This window comes from Amaranthus tricolor, chromosome 13, assembly GCF_026212465.1.
Source record: "Amaranthus tricolor cultivar Red isolate AtriRed21 chromosome 13, ASM2621246v1, whole genome shotgun sequence".
NCBI lineage: Eukaryota > Viridiplantae > Streptophyta > Magnoliopsida > Caryophyllales > Amaranthaceae > Amaranthus > Amaranthus tricolor.
Window position 1 is genome coordinate 5,820,253 of NC_080059.1, and position 23,256 is coordinate 5,843,508.

At 30.9% G+C, this 23,256-nt stretch overlaps 2 protein-coding genes across 3 annotated transcripts; both read left to right on the top strand.

Annotated features, from left to right (window-relative positions):
• The first annotated feature begins 317 nt into the window (after positions 1 to 317).
• On the top strand, positions 318 to 11,173 carry LOC130798421 (protein TIFY 4B-like). 2 transcript variants are annotated; one of them, XM_057661398.1, is made up of 9 exons: positions 318 to 812; positions 910 to 1,067; positions 1,164 to 1,339; positions 3,076 to 3,166; positions 3,237 to 3,405; positions 7,588 to 7,647; positions 8,620 to 8,683; positions 8,765 to 8,976; positions 10,531 to 11,173. In XM_057661398.1, the coding sequence occupies exons 1-9, from the start codon at positions 665 to 667 to the stop codon at positions 10,533 to 10,535; spliced, it is 1,083 nt and encodes a 360-aa protein (XP_057517381.1). In that variant the 5' UTR covers positions 318 to 664; the 3' UTR covers positions 10,536 to 11,173. The 2 variants fall into 2 exon arrangements, with proteins under 2 accessions (XP_057517381.1, XP_057517382.1); XM_057661399.1 differs by having other exon boundaries at positions 437 to 812; positions 3,240 to 3,405.
• Positions 11,174 to 16,777: 5,604 nt separating this feature from the next.
• LOC130798422 (UDP-glycosyltransferase 89B2) lies at positions 16,778 to 18,635 on the top strand. Its single transcript, XM_057661400.1, has one exon. The coding sequence runs from the start codon at positions 16,953 to 16,955 to the stop codon at positions 18,408 to 18,410; it is 1,458 nt and encodes a 485-aa protein (XP_057517383.1). The 5' UTR covers positions 16,778 to 16,952; the 3' UTR covers positions 18,411 to 18,635.
• Positions 18,636 to 23,256: the final 4,621 nt, after the last annotated feature.

The following is a 23,256-nucleotide window of genomic DNA, read 5'->3' on the forward strand; positions in this document are numbered from 1 at the left end:
TACAAGACGAGCCGATAATTTTATGGTGCTTAGAGGTTTTCATTCGGATTATCGAGTCAATTTCAGGTAAGGTATTTTAGATCGGTCAAAAATCATATCTTGTGTCAGCATTGTTTTTCACATTATTTAAAAAATTCATTTTAAAGTCATGTTATGCGATGTTTGGGAATGATTATTTCATTTAGAAATTTGAAATTGACTCAAATTTATTGTTTGTCAAATCAAAAGTTTTTAAATTTGGATTTGGGTTAAATTCCACCATTGTTTTTAAAGTAGTTAAAGTTGAGAATTTAGAAGTGACTACCCAAATCTTATCACTCTCAAATTCTTAAAATTTATGATTAAAATTAAAATACTTATTAGCAAACACCATGTTAAGTGGGTTTGAATTCTTAAGATCGGGTAAATGTTAGATTAAGTTCGAGTCTTTTAACAAGCCGGAGTCTATGTGAAGCGTAAAAGCGAAAATAAAATGTTAGCAAATCGAGATCGGAAGAAAATTTGGTCCCTCTGAAAATTACTTTGAGCAAAAATCAGCGAATAGGTGGCAGCTTAGGGTGAAAGTGCCCTCAAATCGCCACTCTCGAGTCTCGACTCACTCACCCAGTCTTGGATCCTGGCTTCTTCCCAAACACCCAAATCCTGCAAATCTGTGACTCCATTAATGAACACTACAATGTCGACAATGGCGTCGACGGCTACAATGACGGCTGTCGCTAAATCAGTGTTGGATAAACCGTTACATGAGCTTACTGAAGACGACATCACCCAGCTTACTCGCGAAGATTGTCGCCGTTATCTCAAAGATAAAGGTCTTTCCTCTTTCTTCTCCTGATTTTCCGGTATTTTATTTTATTATTTAATTATTGGTATCAAAACCCTAAACTATAATTATAAATTAACCGACAGGTATGCGAAGACCTTCTTGGAATAAATCTCAAGCGATTCAACAAGTTATTTCTCTCAAATCTTTGCTCGAACCTTCTCCTCCTGCTAATTCCAATTCAAATGCTGCTGCTCTTAAATCTGCGCTTGTTCGTCCCCCAAATGTTCCTTCTTATAATACTGTTAGTATTTTTTATCATTTGTTTTTCAGTTATGTTTTCTTACTTTTTTTAGTCTACTTAGTATAGAAGTATAATTTTTTATAAAATAAATCATAGGTGAATTCAAATTCCCCGGAATTAAGTCCTGACGCTGATGGATCAGTATCGGTATCCGCCGTTGGAGAGGATGGAGCTCCAAATAATCCACCTGCTACATCCAGTTCTGAACCTATTGCTATTGGAGATGGGGAATGTCGTACTAATCTCATCGACTCCAGACCATTATCTCTCAGGTTTTCATTTTCTTTTTATTTTTTAGTTCTGCTATTTTGAAGGTTTTTGGTGTTTTGTTTACGTTTTTTAAAAAAGGGATTACTGAATTGCATTTGATTGGCTTTCTGGTTAAGCTTCATTGCAATTAGGGCTGCTTGGTAGTTGGTTGTTGGATGTTCCACTAAATTAGCTCCCTTTGAGGTAGGTTAAAAGGGAAGTTGGGGTTGGGTTGGTTTGCACTATAGCCTTGTTTTTGCATTAACAAAAAGGCTGTTTCTTACTACTACACTCAGCAGCTTTGAGTTCATAATGAGCAAATTTAAGTAGCTAACTGAAGAGTTTAAGCTTAAACTATTAGGTGGAAGGGTAATTTTGACGAGTTATTCTATAGTTGTCAAGGAGAACGACATGTTATTTCTAGTGAAAGAGAATAGAGATTTATGAAACGAATAAACAAAGTAGGGGTAGAAAAGATTTAGAAGAAAATGAAGCAAAAAAAAAGCATCCCACAATACTCTAATCAAGGTTTAAAATCATTAGGGCAGATCTATAAGTCATGGAGAACAAACTAGATAGAGTATAAACACATTAGTACCCATCTCTAAATACAAAAGAGATGTGCAAAACTGCTTTAACTACTACAAAATTAAACTTACGAGTAAAGTTATGGGAAAGAGTGAAAGATTGTTACCTAACAAGATGTAGAAGTATTTTTGAAAACCAATTTGGGTATATACTAATACAAGCTACTATAGAAGCTACTCATTGATTTGGAGAAGGTGTATGACAAAGTACCAAAGGAAGTATTTTGGTGGGTTTTGTCAATGAAAGGTTTGCCTCATGAGTTTATATATAAGATATGGATGACAAAGTACAAATCTACGTTACAACTTATAACATGTGTAGGAGCTACCAAATTTGTTTAAACATGATTGATTTAGGTTTTTCTTGTTTGCAATGGTCCCAGATAAGATAATAAGAACTATGCAAAGAAACGTTTTATGGTGCATGTTCATTATTAAATGTTGTAAAGCTGAACAAAATTAGAGATGTGTTCAATGCTAAGCTAGAGACGTGGAGATTTGTATAAAAATCAAATGGCAAAACTAAGTCAAAGTAATAGAGTATATGGAAATAGCTTTTTAGAGTAATTAAAGTACTTGGACTTAAAATTTCACGATAACGAAGACATAAATCAAAATATCAAGTATGAGATTCAGTGCAAGCTGCTTAAATGAGTAACCTCAACTGTTGTGCGATTGATGTGTGACACTAAGTTTAAAGGTAAAATTCTTTTGGATTGTTTGATTGTCATTAAAACAAAAATACTGTCTGCGTTCGAATGTTGAGCTATCGGGTCAATTTCTTGATGATGGGGATTGTTTAGATGCATATGTTTAGATGAATGAGTAGGCGTAAGAATAAGATTTCTGTGATGTAGTATAATACCACAATCAATGGAAGCGAATAAGATTTTGTGATGTTGCATAATACAACAATCAAACCTAATGGTGAAGTTAAGATGATGTGAACCAGCTTCTTGCCATATTTATTAAGTAAATAGAAAGATGCATTCATTGGTAGAGTGCTTTAGTCCATTGCCCATTTGAGTGCTAAATATGAGCTCGTTTTACTAGAGTGTGATATACTTAGTAGTTTATGTGTTCTATTGATTGCTGGTTGAGAATTTGAGATGCTAACTAATCTGTTGTAAACTTGTAATCAAGCTTTTCTGAAATTAAATGTTTTATTGCAGGGGTACAGATGCATCACAATTGTCTTTTGATCAAATGACAATCTTTTACAGTGGCAAAGTCAATGTTTATGATGGAATTCCGGTTGATAAGGTAATCATTCATTCATCAATATCTTGTATGGATACCAGTATTCCGTTGCTGATATGACAAGCTATTTCAGCAGGCACTGGCGCTAACACGTCTTGCCGCAAGCCCTAACCAGTTTTCTCAGGATGAGCCAAATGCTGGAAACTCTTCTTGCTGGAGCGTTCCATGCCAATTTCCCACATCAAATCTTAAATACAATGTGTCTACTCAAGATGGAGCCGTTGCACAGTCCATGTTGCATGGTATAACATTAGCACATTTCCAATCATTCACTTCATTGTTAAGTTATTTCAGAGTCATGTCAGAGTTTGCGAGAGAATGTGTTCATCCTCAATGACCTATCTGAATCAATACGCAAATAGCTTCTTTCTATTATGAGTTTATGACAACATAGTGAACACGATTTTCGTAAACGACCTCTTTGTTATGACCAACAAGGGTAAGACTGTGTACAACATACCCTACACCCAATCTAGGTGGGAGCCACTTAATGACATTGGCTAGTGAAATGTTGTTATTGTACCATTCTACATCTCTTTCAGCATAGTAGCGAGGATCTAAATAGTACCAATTTAGCACTCCTTAGCGTGTAACGAATAGGGCCATAGTCTACATGGAATAAAACATTGAAGGAGACAAATCTGTTTTGTTTGAATTAGTTTCAACGTGAGAATGATAAACACCGCTTGACTATTGTAAATCTGAAAGCGCGCGGTGTACGTATAGCCAACGGCTCGAACTCAAGGAAGGTAGTTTAATTATTTTACCTTAATATAATTATCACGCATAAAGAACAAAATGTGTAATTAATTTTATGTTTAGCACTACTAATATTATAAAATCAAATTACTAAATTGCTTCTTAAAATAAACTAAAGCTGGAATTCTGGATAATTGAATGAGTCTAGGGCATCTGAAATCACACAATTTGCATAAAGATGGCAACTTTTTCCTTGCTTATAAATTTGATTTAATGTAATCTTGGTTAACCTCAAACTTCTATTCTTTTGATTAACTATCTTTTTAGGGCCTTATCAGTTCAGTAGTCAAATGTATGTTCTTTTGGGTGAATTAATTGGAATTTAATCTAAATGTACCTCAATCCTAAATTAATCCTATTTTGAAACTTTTGTTCTTTTGAAAAGGTAAATAAAACTATTTAATTTGAGGTTTATTAAGCATAGATTTAGTCACAGATTCTTGTACTAAAGAAATTTCATACCAGCTACAATCTTGTCCTAAATTGGGATTATTTCCTCCACCCTAGATAAAAAATCTAGTCACTAGACATATCAAATTATCCTAAGCATACAATTATAATTCTAGACATATTGACATGCATAAACATAATATTATAAATTACTAATCTAAAGAACATGAATAATAAAAACAATAATGGGAAACTAACTAAGAATAATGGTAATTGAACTCTAATGAATAAAGAAATAGGTGTCCACTAAGTATTAGGATTGAAAAGAAAATCGGAAATTGAAACTACGAAACTAAGAAAATAAGAATGTCGTAAATACTAATTCTAAAAACTCTTAATTCTTTTCCTAAAACTAAAATTTCTTCTTAAGAGGAATGTTACTTGGAAACAATCATTCCAATAACCCTAAAAATTAACCTAAAAATAATAAAAAATAAATTAAATTAAATGAAACTACACTAACCAAAACGTATGGAAGGACGCGCGAAACGGCTCAGAAGAAAGGTGGCAAATAGTCGACTTGTTGCTTGCTCAATACCTTAATTGCACTTTTCCAGAACTTGGGTGGCTAGTTGTCGCCTATATAGAGGCGACTCGTCGCTTCTTTACCGTCTTCAATTTGTGACTTCAAAAAGTTGGCGGCGGGTCATCATCTATTTAGCGGTGACTCGTCACTTACTTTTCATCTTGATTCTTCTTTTCAGGAGCGACGAGTTGTGGCTCTTTATGTATGGCCTTGGCAACAACTCGTCGTAAACATACTGCCTTTGTTGCTCGTTCTTCTTCATTTGTTACGGGAGTTATGCTATTTTTCCAAGCCTTCACCCTCTTATGACTTCATAGGACCTATAAGCTGCATAAAAACAACAAATTCACCTCAAAAACATGTAAATTGTTACAAATAGAATCATTAGGTGAAATTATACAAACATACTATATAATCATTTAAAACAGCTTTATTACTTCACCAGAAAGGAGTCTAAATGCCATCAATAAGTGCAAAAAATTGCACTTATCACATATGCTCTATGGATTTCTCATGTTTCAAAGCCTTGTTTTAGTTGAGCTGAAAGGTTTATTTGTCGTATTGCAAATCACCTATCAAATGTTTTTAAGTACTGTGCTAAATTTAAAATTTACTAGTATATTTGAATTTCATTTGGCTGGTTATCTGTTACCATTTCAATTGTAAAGAGTGGAAGATAGCTAGTACAACTTTTGGCAATTAAAGGCTTTAAGCACATGTCTCAAGAAGATGTATCTCGTTTATTTGTCATTTATATTTAAGGCAGGTGCATGACCAGGTCAGAATATTATTGAAGAATTAAAGATAGGGTTAAATAGAGTATACTCTTTGTCAACAATGATCTCTCAGATGGATTTACTTTGGTACATGTAGTCGACCATAAATTGTTGGGATTTTGGCTTTGTCTTTGTGGCATGGCTGTTATATGTGAGTCTGTGACCTATTTAGTTTGCTCTCTACGTAGTTTTACAGATGAAAGGATTTCCAACCTAATTAATCGAACATTTCAAGAACGATGCTCATGAGAATTGATAGGGCTTGAGCTTTAATTACTAAAGAGTTTAATTTTGAAATCAAAGTAATAGGTCACAGTATTTTCATCAGAAATTTGCTTATCAGAACATACTTAAACTTAGTTGTACACTTGTACTGATGAGCCTTATTTTTGGTGTGAATTGAACTTTACTGTTCTCTGTTTAAATTTTGTAGAAATTGCAACTTCCTTTCTTTAAAATATAGCAGTTAGTATAATGGGGGAGGAGGCGTTATGCGAATGCTTTCTTGTTGTACTGCCTTAGGTTTCCAAGAAAAAGACAGATGTGCACATAACGAAACAATGCCCAACATTAAAGTGGATATGCTCACATGTTCTATAATATGTTCATGTTTACTCTATGGTTGTAGTTGTAACCAATAGCCGTTAAAGATCATGTGTTAGTGGTGGTGTTAAGATATTTTCTCCACGAGTTCGGAATATTACCAAATCATGTAATATATAGAAGTCTAAAATTCCAAATTATAATTTGAGCGTCCAAAAGAGAAATTACAATGATGAAAAATAAAAATATGCACAGTCATCTACTGTGTTATGTAACTTGTGATTTAAAAAGTCATGGAGTGACAAGTGACAACCATTATATGTTGTCATTCCAACATATTAACCATTATAATCTTTTTTTAAAGTGTATCCAGAAAACTTGAATTACTATAATAAAATGATTTTTTTAAGTTAAAAATTACATAGCTATGTTCGCGAAACTAGTCATAACACAGGGTGCTGTGTCCATGACGTCGCGATCGTGACCGCAATCCAATGACATCTGCTATATTTTTTCTATGGTCGAAGGGATAAAAAGCTGTGAATAAGTAGATATGAGCTTAGTGATGCAACAAGCTCTTCGGTGGTACATTGATGCTGGGTGGTTGATTGGGTTTTTCACTTGTGTAGTGTAGATTTACGGTATTGAGAGTGCTTGTAACTTGATCTGAACGGTTCATTTGTAATTAAAATTCTTCCTTGTGTGTGTCTCCGTTTACCTGTTGTGGTATACATATAAATTTTCGTGGATGATAAATTTAATTGTTAATTAGGATTTTATTAATTGAATTGCTGGAAAGTATTATAGGGTTTATTATTGATGCATGTTTAGAAGAAGTTGAGGCTTTAATCATTTTATATTGTTTTCGGTTATCATTAGTTAATTCTTATTGTGAATATGTAAATTTCTAGACTGAGGTTCTCCTCTCATTTGGGAAAGGGCTTGAGGCTATCTCTTGTGCTTCTTGGTAACTAGCGCAGTATATTGTAAATTGGTGTTCATCACTGGACACTCACTGTGACATCATGATTTTGATGACTGCAGTGGCTTCTTCAATCAAAAGATTTTGGTGGATTTTTTAACTAAGAAAAAACAAAATAAAGTTTGTTGCATAGATTTTGTAATGTTCTAGGAACTAGGAAATAGGAAGCATGAGGAATCAATTTCTCATTAACATAACAAAGCAAGTTACATTTTTGATTTTTGCTTGTCTATGGTTCATCTGCTAGCAGTTTAACTGATTTTGGCCTCATGTGATATGAATCTGTTAGTTACCAAAACGATCACTGGTTAAATTCTGGTGTAGCATGGTAATATGGTATTATAAAATGATAGTTCGATGCTATAAACTTATGGAATACAATTGACAGGGAAGATGGCGGAACCTATTCAGCATTGTAAATCAGATGGGAGCATTAATTACGAACAAGGTGCGTGTTTCATGTGTTATGGTTGTGCTTTCCTCATAGCAAATATTTATATTGTATTTAGGATGAGATAACATTGATGCTTGACCTTCATAAAGTTAAAGGCTTATCAACATTGGAAAAAGTGAGATGCAATAAGAAAGGTGTACTTCTCAAGTGTTGGAGAAGCACAAAGCATATTCCTGCTGTAGAGGCAATTGAGCTGGATTGTACACTTTTCTGACAGATTTAGTTATAAAACCGATTTAACTTAGTTTATCGATTATGATTTAAGCAAATTCAGGTTTTGTGTTATTTCTTTTCTGAAGTTTTCAGAAAACATAGTTTGACTTGTGAAGAAGATAAGAGTATATTTTGGGTAGAAAGCTCAGAGCGTGTTATGTGAAAAATGCATGAGGAATTGTTTGTTAATAGGGGCTGTACAACAATGCACTCTGATTACAATTGCTGCGGTGTTTATTTATCTTTTGGAAGCTGTGTATATTCACTTTTGCTGCTATTATTTTTTCGTTTACTCCCCACAAATGTGTTGTAAGTTATAACTTAGCTTCTCATGAAACAGTTCTTTCTTGAATATGCAATGCTATAAATACCTAATGGTTCCATTTTTCTTAGTATAAGATTTTGCTTGTTTAATTTTGGACATGATCGTTTGGCGGGGTGGGGGGGGAGGATTCGGTCATCAATATATTCAATGGAACCATAAAAACCTCTTTGTTTGGTCAGCGGTCTATCTTTTGTAATGAAAATTTCTTCACATGGAATCATTGTGCAAAACAAGGCCGCGTCACCGCATTACGACCATATAGTAAAGGTTTTGAGTTAATCGCGACCAAAATATAGGTCATGTTGACGCAAATTCATTCGCATCAACCACAAAATCCATTTAGCGACTTTTACCAAAACTGTATTTTGCACTATGGATGGAATGGGAAGTGTCATATTCAACTGATCCCTTTTGTTTACATGTCGCAGATGTTGAAGGGCAGACAAACAGACAGGTCTCACTGCAGAGGTACTTTGAGAAAAGAAAAGACAGGTGTATCTCTGACATGACTTCTTTAATTATCCCCAAGTCATAGTGTTGTTTATTTAAACATCTCCTTTTCTGCTTTCCCAGGGGAAAATTTAAGATGAAGAGGAAGATAGGATCTTCTCCTTCTGGCTTGGAGATGTACTTAAACCAGCAGATGAGGACCCCAGGCATCAATGGACAAACTAGTCGAAATAACTCTATTTCCGTAAGCCAACTTGGTATCCCCTGCCCAAGCTATGGCGTAGTGGACAAAGAACAGAAGAATCTTGGTCTATCAGTTGATCTTAATGACAAAGGTTTGCAATAAATTCCATTCTTATCGTTTGTGACTAGTGTGCTTGTATCTTTTCCCTCTGAAACCATGCTGAGATTGTGCTCCCCAGTCCCCCCATAACATCAAGATTGTTTCTCATATTGAAATAAGTTATTTGTTTTAAACTACACTATCATACGTGAATGTGGTAGTAGTCAAGACGTGATTGGGGTTAAATGAGATTTCGGACGTGATTGCGTCAAGACTACGTTGTCGTGCTGTCACATATCGTCTAAATTCATGAGATATCCCTTGAATTAGTCCAAAACATGATTTGATTACATCTGTAAAAATTGAGTGGTATCGCCTTGATAGATTTGCAAACCTTTACAACTTGGCTACTACAATTTGATGTGATATTTGATGTGTTCCAACATCAATCTGGATGAACTGCAAGGTTAAGTAAACAAAAATATTTTATTTGATAGCAATGGAGGGTAGACTAATAAATCTAGGTCTACAAGCTTGACAAAACTCTACTCACTTGATTACATCCAATCCTAACATATCATATAGATATATATATCCAAGCTTGATGAAATTATACTCTTTTTGATTGAGCTGATTTTTCATCAAAGCTTGGGTTTTCCATTTCATCTCATACAATCAGATAGCATGCCTATCATGACACTAAACTTTGAATGGAACTTTGTTTCTCACCAGAGGCCTGAATTCAAAATTTAGAAGCTCAACGTGTGTTAGTAGGGTAGAAATAGTGGTATTGAAACATCTTTCATGCTCCTGCTTTTGTGAAGAAGGTAAAATTATCAGGGAAAGGAAAGAGAGTGCTAAGAGAAGCAGATATTGTGTTCAAAGATGAGATGCTGAACTAATCGGGATTTGATAATGAAGCTTCTTCTCCTCCTTGAGGATATTACTATATCTTATCTAGTTCATTCATTCATTGTAACTTCACGAGGCTGTGTATTCTAATGCTTAACATCTCTTTATACGTATAGCATTTTCGGATACTATCATTTATCATCATCCGTTTTTGCCTTAGAAACAATAAACATGAGTAGAGTGATATCGGATGATGAAGGTGTTAAATAATGTCTGGGGTTGGGATTTGGTTGTAAATGGATGAGAAATCCTGTGGAAAAATAGAGCTCTAAGGATTGACAAAGATAACAGAGCTTTCCTGTTCCATTTGCAAACCATCATATTGACTCAAATATATTCTCCTTGCCATAGTTACTTCATAGTTCATAGCATGATATATAACCTGTTATGATACACTGTCAGAAAAATTTGTTAATTGTCCAATGTGTAGAGTGTATATTTCATGTCATCCTCTTTTTTCAAGGCAGGGATGAGAGGATAAATCTTTAAAGCAAAAGTTATACAGCATTTGATGAAGTTTTTCTTTTTGATTAGCACACTAGACATTCTGAAATATAGTACTTGATCTCTTAGTTAACATATAAAATAATGTGTCATCATCATTTTCCATGTATGTCTAACAAAACTATGTAACTTCAGTTTAAATACTCGGTTTGCATTTTTATTTTTCCTGAAATATTTTCTGACCTTGCAGCTTAGAGCCCCTGTTGTCTGCTTGACTGTTTCTCACTTGGAAGCGGAAGACTTCAGACAGCTTAATTATGATTCATGGCATGGAAGATGAGGTATGTCATCCAACTGGTGTTTCATAGAGGAACTATTCTTTAGTGGTACGAGTAGTTAGCCGGTCTTGTCATTTTTGTAAAGAAAAGCACCAAATGATCCAACTCAATCAAGTTCAAGTTAGTTCGAACTTCTGATGAACTAGCCTCTCGCAGTCGCTTAGCATTGTCAAGTCATGAAGATATCATGTAAGGACTTGTTAATCCTTCTAATGTCGAACTATATACTGATGGTTTTCTCTCTAACCTGAAGTATATTTGTTTGTAATTGTAATATCGTTAGGGTTTAAATAGTCAGTAAGTTTAAGATAACAACACCATCCTTTTGGTCTCGAGATTAAGGGATCAACCGGGGAGGAGAAATTGGCCTAATCCTTGCAATATTTGTAACATTAATGTTGCTTTCTTTTTGTCGCGTTAAGCTTGCTCCTAGTAGACTTGCTTTTGTTTAATGGTTCGAATTTAAAGAAACCGAAAATAGAATAGCATTTTAGGGTAGTTGTCAAGCAAGATGTTTGTAGTTCAGCTAAATCGAGATTGCAATGTTTTTCTCAAGCGAGCAAATGGAATGCAGTAGATACTAACATGGAAATTCATTTGAGAATACAAAGAGCATAGTCTTAGTATTGGTTGCTCAGGTTAACTCAGTATTAATGTTTAAACTTGAGCCAAGTTTGAGTACAGGTTGCTCGCCTTAACTCGTAACATTATGTTTGAACTCGAACCACATTGATTTTTCTCGAGCTCAACTCTGGGATTAATCCTCAAGTGTCAACTGATTAACCCAAAAAGCGATCCATTTACAAAGTATTTTTATGTAGGATTTGAGCTTTTCGATTCTCATTCACTAATTTTTTCTTTAAGTGAGACCTGATATGATTCTTCAACTTACCCAAATTCTTATTTCCTCTACATAACAACGGACTTTTCAATCTCAACCTTTGAATTTTCGTTTTTCATTCACCTGAATTAAGCAAGATGCGCTCAATATATAAATTATATAATCTAATTAATACAAATTATGAGAATACATGTTCTTTATTTGAAGTTGTTTGATTAAAAGATAGTCTCTCAAAAAGTACTGTACTTGTACAAGTTATGCAAAGCAAAACTTCACTATAAATTTAAAAATTTAAGCATATAACAAGTCAAACTAAAATATTTTTATTTTATCTTATTAATTTGTTTTTGTGAGGTAGATTAGATAAACACTAAAGGCAAAGCAAAGAAAGAAAATTAATACTTCATGTAAATTGTGAGAATTGAACATGAAAGAAAGAACTCTCATCCATTAATTTAATTTATAATTCTATAATTCATCATCGTCATATTTAGTGTGTTTCGCCCATAGAAAATTATAATTAAGGTTTTGGGAGGGAAGAACGACAACAACTCATACCTATAATTATAATTCTATAATTATGACTCTTTAATTAAGAAAATCCTACATGATCGAACACTTTATAGTTTATACATGGTATCCAGTTTCACCCTATAACTTTGAACATTTTACATTATACCTTTTGTTGCTTTTATTAAGGCGATTCTTTTAAAGAAATTTTATTCTATAATCAACCCTCAACAATGTCATGTATGAACATGCTCCGTAAGATCCGATTGCATGTTTGATTTTGCAATACATTATGAATTTTAAAGACAAATTTCGACTACAAATTTTCATCAACCGTTTATGAAAAAACATAAATATGTGAAATCTTATTAGATTTCTCTTAATATATATAATTTATTAGTTATAATTGGAAATATTCTAGTTAGTTTGCATTAATATATTATATACAAAAGTAAAAGAGAAAAACAAATAAAAATACAAAAAATAAAAAAAAAATATAAGTAAGAGTACATTGGTAAACATTAGATAAGAATTAAGAGGAGAAGTCATCCATTAAATACATCATCCGATGAATGATGAAGGCAGTAAATGTGTACCACACAAATTTTCTCATTTATGGAGTTGGAGTAATCTTCTAGAAGGAGAATGACAAAAGCACTGTCCACAAAGAAAAGAGACGTCGAACTTTATTGACCATCTTTTTGAATTTTCCTTTATTATGACCTCTCGTTTAATAACTTTCTCGATATTTTCATTTTGATATATCTTCTTATTTTAAAATATTTTTATTTTTATAAATACTTAATCACAATTCACACCCACTTATGTTATTAAAGAAAAAATAATATTAAATTACATGGATAAAATACAAGATTTTATCTTATATACAGCCCTTAAGGTTTTATACATTTTCCTTATTTAAAACAGCTATTATTACAAAAGACCGTTTCTCAAAGAAATGACCTTAAAATGAGAAACCTGTATTCTTATTTTCTCTTTAATGTGTATTTAGCCTTATATATAAATCGTCTCTCAGAGAGATCGTCTCTCACAATAATTTATTTTTTTAAAATTTGTACAATTGTGGTTTATTGCATTGGAGCAGGGTCAAAATTTGCTTTGTGCTTGTATGAAAATTCGAACACAGAACTATCATATTGAAGACAAGTATAGGCCAACAAAAATGATTAGTAATCTTAGTGATTATTCTTTTTTGATAAGAATAAAACCTGCGTAACTTCAATAATTACACATACATGAAATTCGTCTATTTTTTTTTATATTTTAATTTTAAACTTCACTCAAAACTCCGAATTATACTTCTAATTTTCTTATTTTATGCTTTTTAAAACTTACTCAAAATAAAACTATGTATATTATTTTTATTTTTCGGTAATATTAAAATAAAATTAATACAAATTATTACTTCTAATTAAAGTTTTAATTTTAAATTGTAATACTTCTACTTACATTATTTTATTTTCGGTATTATAAGCATGCATAACTTCTAATTAATACTTTTAGTTTTAGATTTTATTTTTAAACTTTACTCAAAACATAACTACGTACATTATTTTATTTTATGGTATTATTGAAATAAAATTTTTAATATTTGTTTTATATACTTCTTTTGTTGCATTTTAGTTACATATATATGTGGAGAATTGATATTATCAACAGCAAATAATATGAAACGAATGAAATATATCGTTAGGGTTTATAATTTATCTTTCGCCTCGAATCCTTATAATCTCAAAGTCGGCTCTGGATTAGAGTAAGAACTAAGAACAATACTAGTATTGGAGAGTTTTGTGTGCGAGTCTTTGTACGAGACTTAAACAATAGTGAAGCAAAAGAAAATTTTGAGCCTTGAAAATTGAAGATTCGTCCAAAAAACTCTTGAGGCGGACCATATAATCATATTTTTTTTCTTTTCGCAATAAATAACATATCAACTCAAATTGAAATTGGAATAATGTTGGAAAGTGTGTTTGAAATTTGTTTGTATATTGCAAAATTAAAGATAATCTTGTATTCTTTCAAAAAATAAAAGAATGATAAAAAGAAGTTAATGAAAATGTAATGTAGAAAACTCTAATAATTCAAGTTTGAGTGCGTGGATATTCACACTCTTATCAAGTTAGATAAAAAGAGTATTGATTATCATTTTTGATTATTCTCATTATTTTAGAATGTTGGTTACATTCCGCTTTTTGAACAGTTTTCAAGAATATTTTAATTATTAATATCTATATATAATAAATACATTTTATAGAAAAACATGAAATATATGTATAAGAAAATTTGATAATTATCTATTACTTTTTCTGTTTCATAATATCTGTAATTGACATATTCTCATACAAGATGTTTTAATCACTTACAAGTATATTTTTGAGCGAAGGTAGTCTTTGTGTGTTAATGACATGACATATTGTGCTTAAATATGTAACCATGATGATTTAACTTATAAAGATGCTCTTTTTGTTTCTTTCATGTGTAAAATAAGTGAAATTTAGTGAAAGAAAAATTGGATTGGAGAATAAAGAATGAGGCAAAAAAAATAAATGAAGGATAAAAATGAGTAGTTAAGATGGAGAGAGAGTATAAATTTGTAAAAGATCTAGTATATGAAAATATGCATTAAAACAAATCAAAAAAGATCCCACTTAATTATGTTTTACATGATATATAGAGAAATATATACCAAATAAGATCGATTGATGAACAGTAGTTGCTAACTTGCTACAAGAACTGCAGCAACTATTAAAATTCGAAGGAAGTATAATGAAATGGGCAAGGAAAGTAAACCAAATTGTCACTTCAGTTGGGTTTAATTAATATTGTTTGTAAAAGGGCCTAATTTTATGGAGTATTTTTGCGAAAATTTTAAACAAATAAGCAATAATATATATACAAAATTTACATTATAGCCAACTTTTTAAATTATTTCTCAAGATAAGCAGTTTTTTTCCAAATTTGAAATTTGACATGTTCGTACTTAGTAACAACGAACAAAAGCCGAGGGTTCAAAAAAGACAAAAGGTTTTAACAACGAACAAAGCTAAAACCTGGTCAAACAAGGAGGATATGAATTTAGCTTGAGTCTGTTTACTGTTACTAACAGCAAACAAGAACTGAAGGTCAAAAATAGTCAAAATTCTTGTTCGTTGTTGGTAACAGCGAATATACGCTTTGACTTTTTTTTACCTCTAGTCTTTGTTCGTTGTTACTAACAGCGAACAACCTCAAACCACAGCTCTGGGAAAAAACTGCTTATCTTGGAAAATATTTTTCAAAGTTGGCTATTGTATGAATTTTTTATATTTTTTTGCTTATTTGTTTCAAATTTTCGTATTTTTGCCTTGGGTCTACAATAACAGCTAGTCTTTTGAGAGATCATCTCTTTGAGAGACGTATCTCAAATCCAACCCATTAAAAGATTAATGTGTACTTACCGTATTTTTAATGCTTACTTACGCATCCTTAATGCCTACTTTCAATATCTCAAATGTCTACTTACAACATTCTTAACGAATAATTACAATATTTTAAAAGATATATAATAGACTGACCCAATTAAAAATAATCTTTTAAAAAGACCGTCTCTCTTAGAAATTTGTGCTACAATAATCCAAGAGCCACATTCATTGCTAATCAGATACCAGCTCATGTACAGTGTGTAAACCCATCAATACAGGAAGTAGTATTTAGCTACGAGTACAATCAAAGTCACTGACAACATTTTTGGCTTTTTTACCCAAAATTCACTATTTCAGCTTATATAGACTTAAAATTATTGTTTACAACGATTTTGTAATAAGTTTATTTTTCAAATCATTTTTATCCAAAGGCTTTTTTTTTTTTCAAAATAAAGCTACAAAAAAGTTCAAATAAACCGGCCTTTTGATTTTTTTTTTAAAAACCATCTACATCTTAAATCTTATGTTTTACCTTATTTCAATAATTAAAAAACCTTAAATCTTTTTTATTTCACAAATTTCATACTTGTTCTAATAAAGTATTCAAACCATTAAAATACTAATTTTCATCTAACATAGGTAGATCTTTAATAAACACAAGTAATAAATGAGATTATTCAAAATTAACTTAAAAGTAAATTTGTTATAAGTCAACGGATAATAAATTTATTAATGTTAATTTTTATAATTTAAAAGACTTATAGTATGAGTTATATCTTTGAACGCCTTACACCTACCCAACTTCACCATTAACTTCAACCTCTTTATTTTTATTTTTTATTATATAAAATCAAAAAAGATAAGATTGTATTGTTGGTAAACTATAAACTAATAGGTGGAAAATGGAAAATATAGATTATAATATCATGATTCTTGCCTTATTTTTGTTTTTTTTTAATAAATAAATCGTGCGTCAAGTAACCAACTCATCAAGTTAATGGTTAAGGCTTTAGGATATGTAATATTTTATAACACGCCTCTCACACGAGAGTTTATTGGGCTAAAAGTGTGGATGCGCATAGGCGTTTAATATTCCATTTTAAATAAGAAATGATTGATATTCAAACTCGTGACCTTTGTCACGTTGGCTTCTGATACCATGTAAAATTTGTATAAATTTATGGCTTTAAAAAAAAATCTTTTATTGATCAATATCTGATTATTCATCCTTTTGTGCTATTTTTATAAAATGTCATCTTTTAATAATACGACTTAAATGAAAAGTTCATATTCACGTGATATATATTAGATAAACTATTTAACCTATAAAACACATTTTTAGATAAAATCATCTCAGTACCAAATCTTTGTCCATTTTTTGACCAATATTTGATACCTCTATAATAATCATAATAGATTACTAGTTTAATGATGACTATAAATTTTACACAATGACAAATCAAAAATCTCATTGAATAACATTACCAACCAACCCACTCACCAAATTTCATCATTCAACCATTAAATTTCTCTTCTTCCTTCCAACTTTTTCTCTTCATCAATGGCGGACAATCAAAAAACCCATATCTTAATAATCCCATATCCAGCACAAGGCCATATAATCCCCCTTTTAGATCTTATTCACAATCTTGCTTCTACCTCTAAACTTACAATCACCATTGTCATAACTCCCAAAAACCTTCCTCTCATATCCCCTCTTGTTTCACTCTTTCCTTTTATAGTAACCCCTCTTGTTCTTCCTTTTCCATCATACCATGGAATCCCTCAAGGAAAGGAGAATACAAAAGATCTTCCTCCTGCAAGTTTTAAGCAAATAATGCCTGCTTTTGCTAAACTTATGGATCCGTTACGTCACTGGTTCGAATCTCACCCCTCTCCTCCTGTAGCAATTATTTCTGATATTTTTCTTGGTTGGACCCACAATTTTTCCCTTCAATTGGGGATTCATAGAATTGTTTTTTCTCCTTCTGGGGCTTTTGGGTTGTCTGTGATTTATTCTCTATGGAAAAATATGCCCAAGAAAAAAAATCAAGATCAAGATCAAGATCAAAATGACGTCGTTTTGTTTGAGGATGTACCTGGGTGTCCTAAGTTTCCTTGGTGGCAATTATCCCCTGTTTTTAGGTCATATGTTGAAGGGGATGCTGACTCGGATTTTATTAAACAAGGTTTTTGGGATGACATGGCAAGTTGGGGGTTGTTGATTAACTCGTTTGATGACATGGAAAAGATTTATTTGGATCATTTGAGTAGTAGTTTTGGGTATGATGGTCGAATTTGGGCTGTGGGCCCGTTGGTTTCTCAAACTAAGGTTGAAAATCGAGGTGGGTCCAGCTCGATCGAGGTGGACAAGCTTTTGAGTTGGCTTGACACATGTCAAAATAACGAGGTTGTCTATGTGTCATTTGGGACACAAGCTGTACTAACAAATCGTGAAATGGAGGTGATTGCGGAAGGATTAGAAAAGAGTAGGGTTCGATTCATATGGTCCGTTAAGGGCCAGGTTGGAGATCATGGGATGGTCCCACATGGATTTGAAGATCATTTGTCGGGTTGCGGTTTGGTTATCAAGGGTTGGGCTCCACAAGTTTTGATACTAAAGCATCGAGCTGTTGGTGCGTTTTTAACTCATTGTGGATGGAATTCAGTTTTAGAAGGGGTAGTAACTGGTGTAAAGTTGCTCGCTTGGCCAATGGGCGCAGATCAATTCTCGAATGCAACATTGATTGTGGACCATTTAAAAGTGGGGACAAGGGTGTGTGAAGGATCTGACATGGTTCCTAATTCATGTGAGTTGGCTCGAATTTTAGCTGAATCTGTAAATCAACATGAAATTAGTAGGAAAAAGATCATGAAATTACAAAGTAAGGCATTGGAGAGTTTGAGTGATAACGGGAGTTCTTCCAAGGCCTTGGTTAGTTTGGTTAACAAATTATGTGAGTTAAAGATAGAGCCTAAAATTGAAAGCATTTCCAAAGGTAACAATAATTTGGAATGAGAGGTTAATTTAATAGCTTGAAATTAAGGTATGTGATTTCTACACATTGTGAGGGTGAGGAGGAATCATTTATCAATGAAATAAATATTCTATTCCTATAAATTTTAATCTATATGATTGTTTTTATTAGGAAATAATAAACTTTGTTCCAAAATAAAAATGTAGTTTGACGGAATATGAATTGTTTTAACTTTGTTATTTATAGAAAATTAAGTTTTTGCTTCATTTTGTTATTTTATTGGAATAAAATATAAACTCTGAAATAGTGAAAGTTAATATAGTTTGAAATGAATCCGATAATTTTTTTTTAAATTAAATAAACAAAATTAAACTAAAATGACCCTAATAGTTTTTTAAAAAAATAAAGAAAATTAAATTAAATTTTAATAGGAAAAGATCCTAAAATCAAATCATTAAGTCAAGGCTAGGCCAAACCCTAAAATTGAACAATACTAAAGGGGCTAAAGTAAATAAATAAGTTATATAAAAAATATATAATCTTCTGCTAAATTTAATATGCCATTTTTTAGTTTTAGGTTGTTCTCATAATAAATTACTCTATTTTTATTTTTAGATACTCCTAATGATTTTATCACTTTTACTCTTTATATTCTCTTTTTTATTTTTAAATATCCTACTAATTTAACCTATTATACCAAATTTCTAGTCTCGTGCCAAAAGCAGAGGATTATGTGGCTTGAAAAGAGAGTACATCAATCAAAAAAAAAATGCGTACTTTTATGTTAAATTCAAAAAGAGAGAAACATTTTCTCTTAATGTTTATTATAAGATAAACTAAGAGAAAGAAAATGTCAAGTGAGAATCAAAACTAAAACCTCTATATTTTTCTTATTTATGTAGTTCTAAGTCCAACAAAAAAATTGTTATTTGTACATTCAAATACTAACTATTGTTGATTTAGAGTGAGCTAAAGCTGATGTGAGTTTAAAAGTGATTGGTGATTATGTCATTTGCTATTCTAAATTTACCATATTTTATTACAGGATAGGCCGAGGTTAATAAAAATATATATTATAATCGATCTGGACGCTTTATCCCAAAAAGTTATTCTTATCTCTACGACTAAAACATAACTTAATTCATCAAAACATAACTAAAACATAAAAATCTTTTTTGATTTACGAGTTAGAAAATAGGAGAATAAGTACTTGTTTCGATCAGATTTCAAAAAGAGTTATCCCATAAGGATAATTACGACGTCCGTTTTTTGAAAAATCATCGTTATTATGGGTAAAATTGACGTTAAATATTTTTTTCAGTTTATGTGTCGGGAAATAGGAGAGTAAGTACTTGTTTCGACCAGATTTTCAAAAGAGGTATTCTAATAAGGGTAATTGCGACGTCCTTTTTTGAAAAATTTTTTTTAAAAAATGTTCTTTTTTGAAAAAATATCGTTATGATAGGTAAAAATGACATCAAATATCTTTTATTTTTTTTTGTTGTTAATTTATGTGTTTTAACTTTTAATAATTTAAAAATACAAGGACCAATGAGATACTGTCACATAGACAACTTAACCTTTCAAATTGGTCAAACCCTAAAACTTGACAGTCAATTTACGTTTTCTTTTAAGTGGTAGTCATTAGCAGAAAAATATATTACATTAAGTAGTTTTTTTGCAAAAAAATTATATAAGATTATTTTTTGCAAATAGACTTATAAATAAGGTATTTTCTTATAATTTTTCCTAAAAAATCAATAAAACCACCTCTATCATTTTTCTCTTAAAGGACTCAATCTTGATGGTAATATGTAATAACATGATTATTGTTGGAAAAAAAAAAACTGAAAAAAAAAATATATATTAATATGTATACTCCTAAAATAGATCACATTAGTATAATTATTATAATACTTAATTTGAGAAACTTCTCCAATCTACTCTTTAATCTAAAAATAATAACTTGGCGTTTGGTTCCTATTCCTATTCCTTTATGTTGGATATGAGTAATTGTAATCCAAGATGTATTCAAAACAAATTAATTGTATACTCTCAATACAAACATATACGTACTGTATACATAGCAATTAATCTTCATCTCTATATTCTCCATGTATTTTTAGTCTTCCATCAAAATTCCAACATTACTTAAAATTTATTTAAGTGAAATCTTGATATCTTCACGGAAAATATCACAATCTCAATTGAAAATGACGAGCCTTAGGTCTCAATTATTGGACAACAATTAATTATCACCTTTCTTTTTTTTCTTCACTCAGCCTTACCTACCATATAATATGTAATAATAAAAAATATATATATATATATATATTATATAATATATAGGATTAGTTAAAAAAAGGAATGCTGAAAATTAAGACTTCAGATTTTAAATCTGAATTCAATGTTATTGATGCATTATTAGTCCATCCTGCAGCCAAACAATTATTAAAATAAAAATTAATCTAATATTTAGTTTTTGTTTGTTTATGATTTTTTTTAATTTTTTCCAACAAATAAATTAGATAGAGATTAAAAGGAAAAAACTAAAAAATTCCATTGTAAAGCACCATAGAAAAAAAAAAAACTTTAACTTTGAACATTAATGAATTTCTATAATAATATAATAGAATACATTATACATACAAGTATGAGCTTGTGCTCTAACATATTAACTTCTACCAAAACCTATGAAAAATAAATTTTTTTACTAGGGACAAAATTGTGAAGTAGCAATTAAATTGCTTAAACTACTTCTTATCTTAATATACTATAGTTTCACAAAAAAAAATAAAAAAATAAAAAAAAATTAATTGTGATGAGGTGGATGAGGATTAGGAAAATGATAATCAGCACTTAAAGCTACAAAACCAATAGGCAATTTTGATGGGTTGTTAGGTTTTGTTTTAGGATTATTACAACTTGGTTTACATAACATAACATTTAATTTGGTTTTCCCAATATGATTACATGATGATTTCCATGATGAACAAGGTTTTGCACCTGACTTCTTGTTCCCCATCTTCATTGATAATTCTTCTAGATCTTTCTTGAAGTTTCCTTTTGACTTTAATTTCCTTCCCTTTGACCTCCTACAATTGCCCTTTTCTTCTTTTTCATTTTCAACAAATTTTGATTTTATTTCCTGGAAAATTGTATATAAATTCAGATATGAGATATATATTAGTTCAAAATAATAGACTATGAGGGGCGTTTAATGGGATGGTTACGGGCTGGAACAGGCTTATGCAAATATGGACCAGTTTGAATAAGGGCCTTTAAATTTAATCTAGGCTTAACATGGACTCGGCTTGAAAGTCCAATCCGACCCGTTTTTATTATTAACAATTATTATAATCCCTATTGATTAATTTATAGTAATTAAATTGTAGAAACGTTAATAATTCTCATTGTCATTGTAATTTATAATAATTAAATTATTCATTAATTATACTATTTACAAAGGCCTGTTTCAACTTATTAAGACATTTTATATCCGATTTCATTTTAATTTTAGTAGAATCTATTTTCAGCCCAACACATTTTCAACTTGGCCCTTACAAGATCTTCTAAAAACAAACCTAATAAAGTCTCCATTCGTTGGAGACCCCTAACTACAACCAAGAGCGGCGAAACCAAAATATGTACGTTTACAGATATTTATGATTAGAAGACCGATGCACTAATAAAATAGTTATACAGAACAAATTATAATACTAATTTTTTTAATTGAAATTTTTTTATAATTTAAGACAAATTAAAAATTCTATTAATTTATGATGAAATCTATGTTAATTTTATAATTAGTATATTCAAATTACAAATCTTAATATATTTTCATTTTGACTACTTTAACCATTGAGTTTTACTTATTTTGTTATGTGTAATAAGCCCTAATTATATCATATTTCATAAATTAATAAGGATAAAAATTGAAAATATACTATAAACCCGGAGTTAACGAGTTTAGATTGATGGCTTCTCCACTACAACTATAAGGAAAAATGTACTCTACATATAAAAGGTGAGAGATGGAGTTGATCATAGGGGTGATAATTAAACTTTTATCTGAATTGGGCAAAATGAAAAAAAAATTAAAAATTGTTGACGTAATTTATCCTACAATGATGAATTAAAGATGATGTGTACATTTTACACGTTATTAGAGCATTTCTGCCGATTGTTATATGGTTTTAGGATTATATTTTGGCTTATGACTTGTGCACCTCGTTTTTTCCCGATTATATACTAGCAGTTACAATAAGTCTACTCCAATTTAAAGAAAATTGATCAAATTATCAATCAATTTTGAGAAAGTTTGGATTTTTAAAAAGTGAAGTAGACTATATATAGAAGAAGGTAAACTTTTAATTCACTATAAGAGTGAACTTACCTTGGCAACTAGTTTTGAAGGAATATTTATTTTATAATTATCATCTTTTTTCTCAATTTCTTGAATGATATTTGTATCCAATAAATCTGCATGAAACAACATAATGAAAAATACATGAATTAGTATAATAATTTCAATGATTATCAATTAACCAAACAAAAAAGAGAATGAATGCATGTAATATGTACTTCCTTAACAGTGCTAGGATTTTGTATATTACGCTATTCAATATTAACACAAATTAAATAAAATTTCACTAGACTATATTTTACACTAAATATAGAGAAATATATGCCAAATAAGATCCGTTGATGAGCAGTGTAGCAACTATTAAAAATCAGAGGAAGTATTACCTTGATTTGGAGGTTGCTTAAAAATGGAGTTCCTAGCTTCAAGCAAAGCAAACATGAAGAATAATACAAGGCAACTAAACCTTATATGCACCATTAATTGGTTAAGGTTTACTACTTTAATGGCGGGTTTGTTCATTT

What these genes read in the sequence shown, in the direction of transcription:
- LOC130798422 (XM_057661400.1), top strand. Translation starts at nt 16,953, where the DNA reads ATGGCGGACAATCAAAAAACCCATATCTTAATAATCCCATATCCAGCA.
- LOC130798421 (XM_057661398.1), top strand. Translation starts at nt 665, where the DNA reads ATGAACACTACAATGTCGACAATGGCGTCGACGGCTACAATGACGGCT. An exon ending in CCGTTATCTCAAAGATAAAG is followed by an intron (nt 813 to 909) that starts GTCTTTCCTCTT and finishes ATTAACCGACAG; the next exon opens with GTATGCGAAGACCTTCTTGG. An exon ending in TCCAGACCATTATCTCTCAG is followed by an intron (nt 1,340 to 3,075) that starts GTTTTCATTTTC and finishes GTTTTATTGCAG; the next exon opens with GGGTACAGATGCATCACAAT.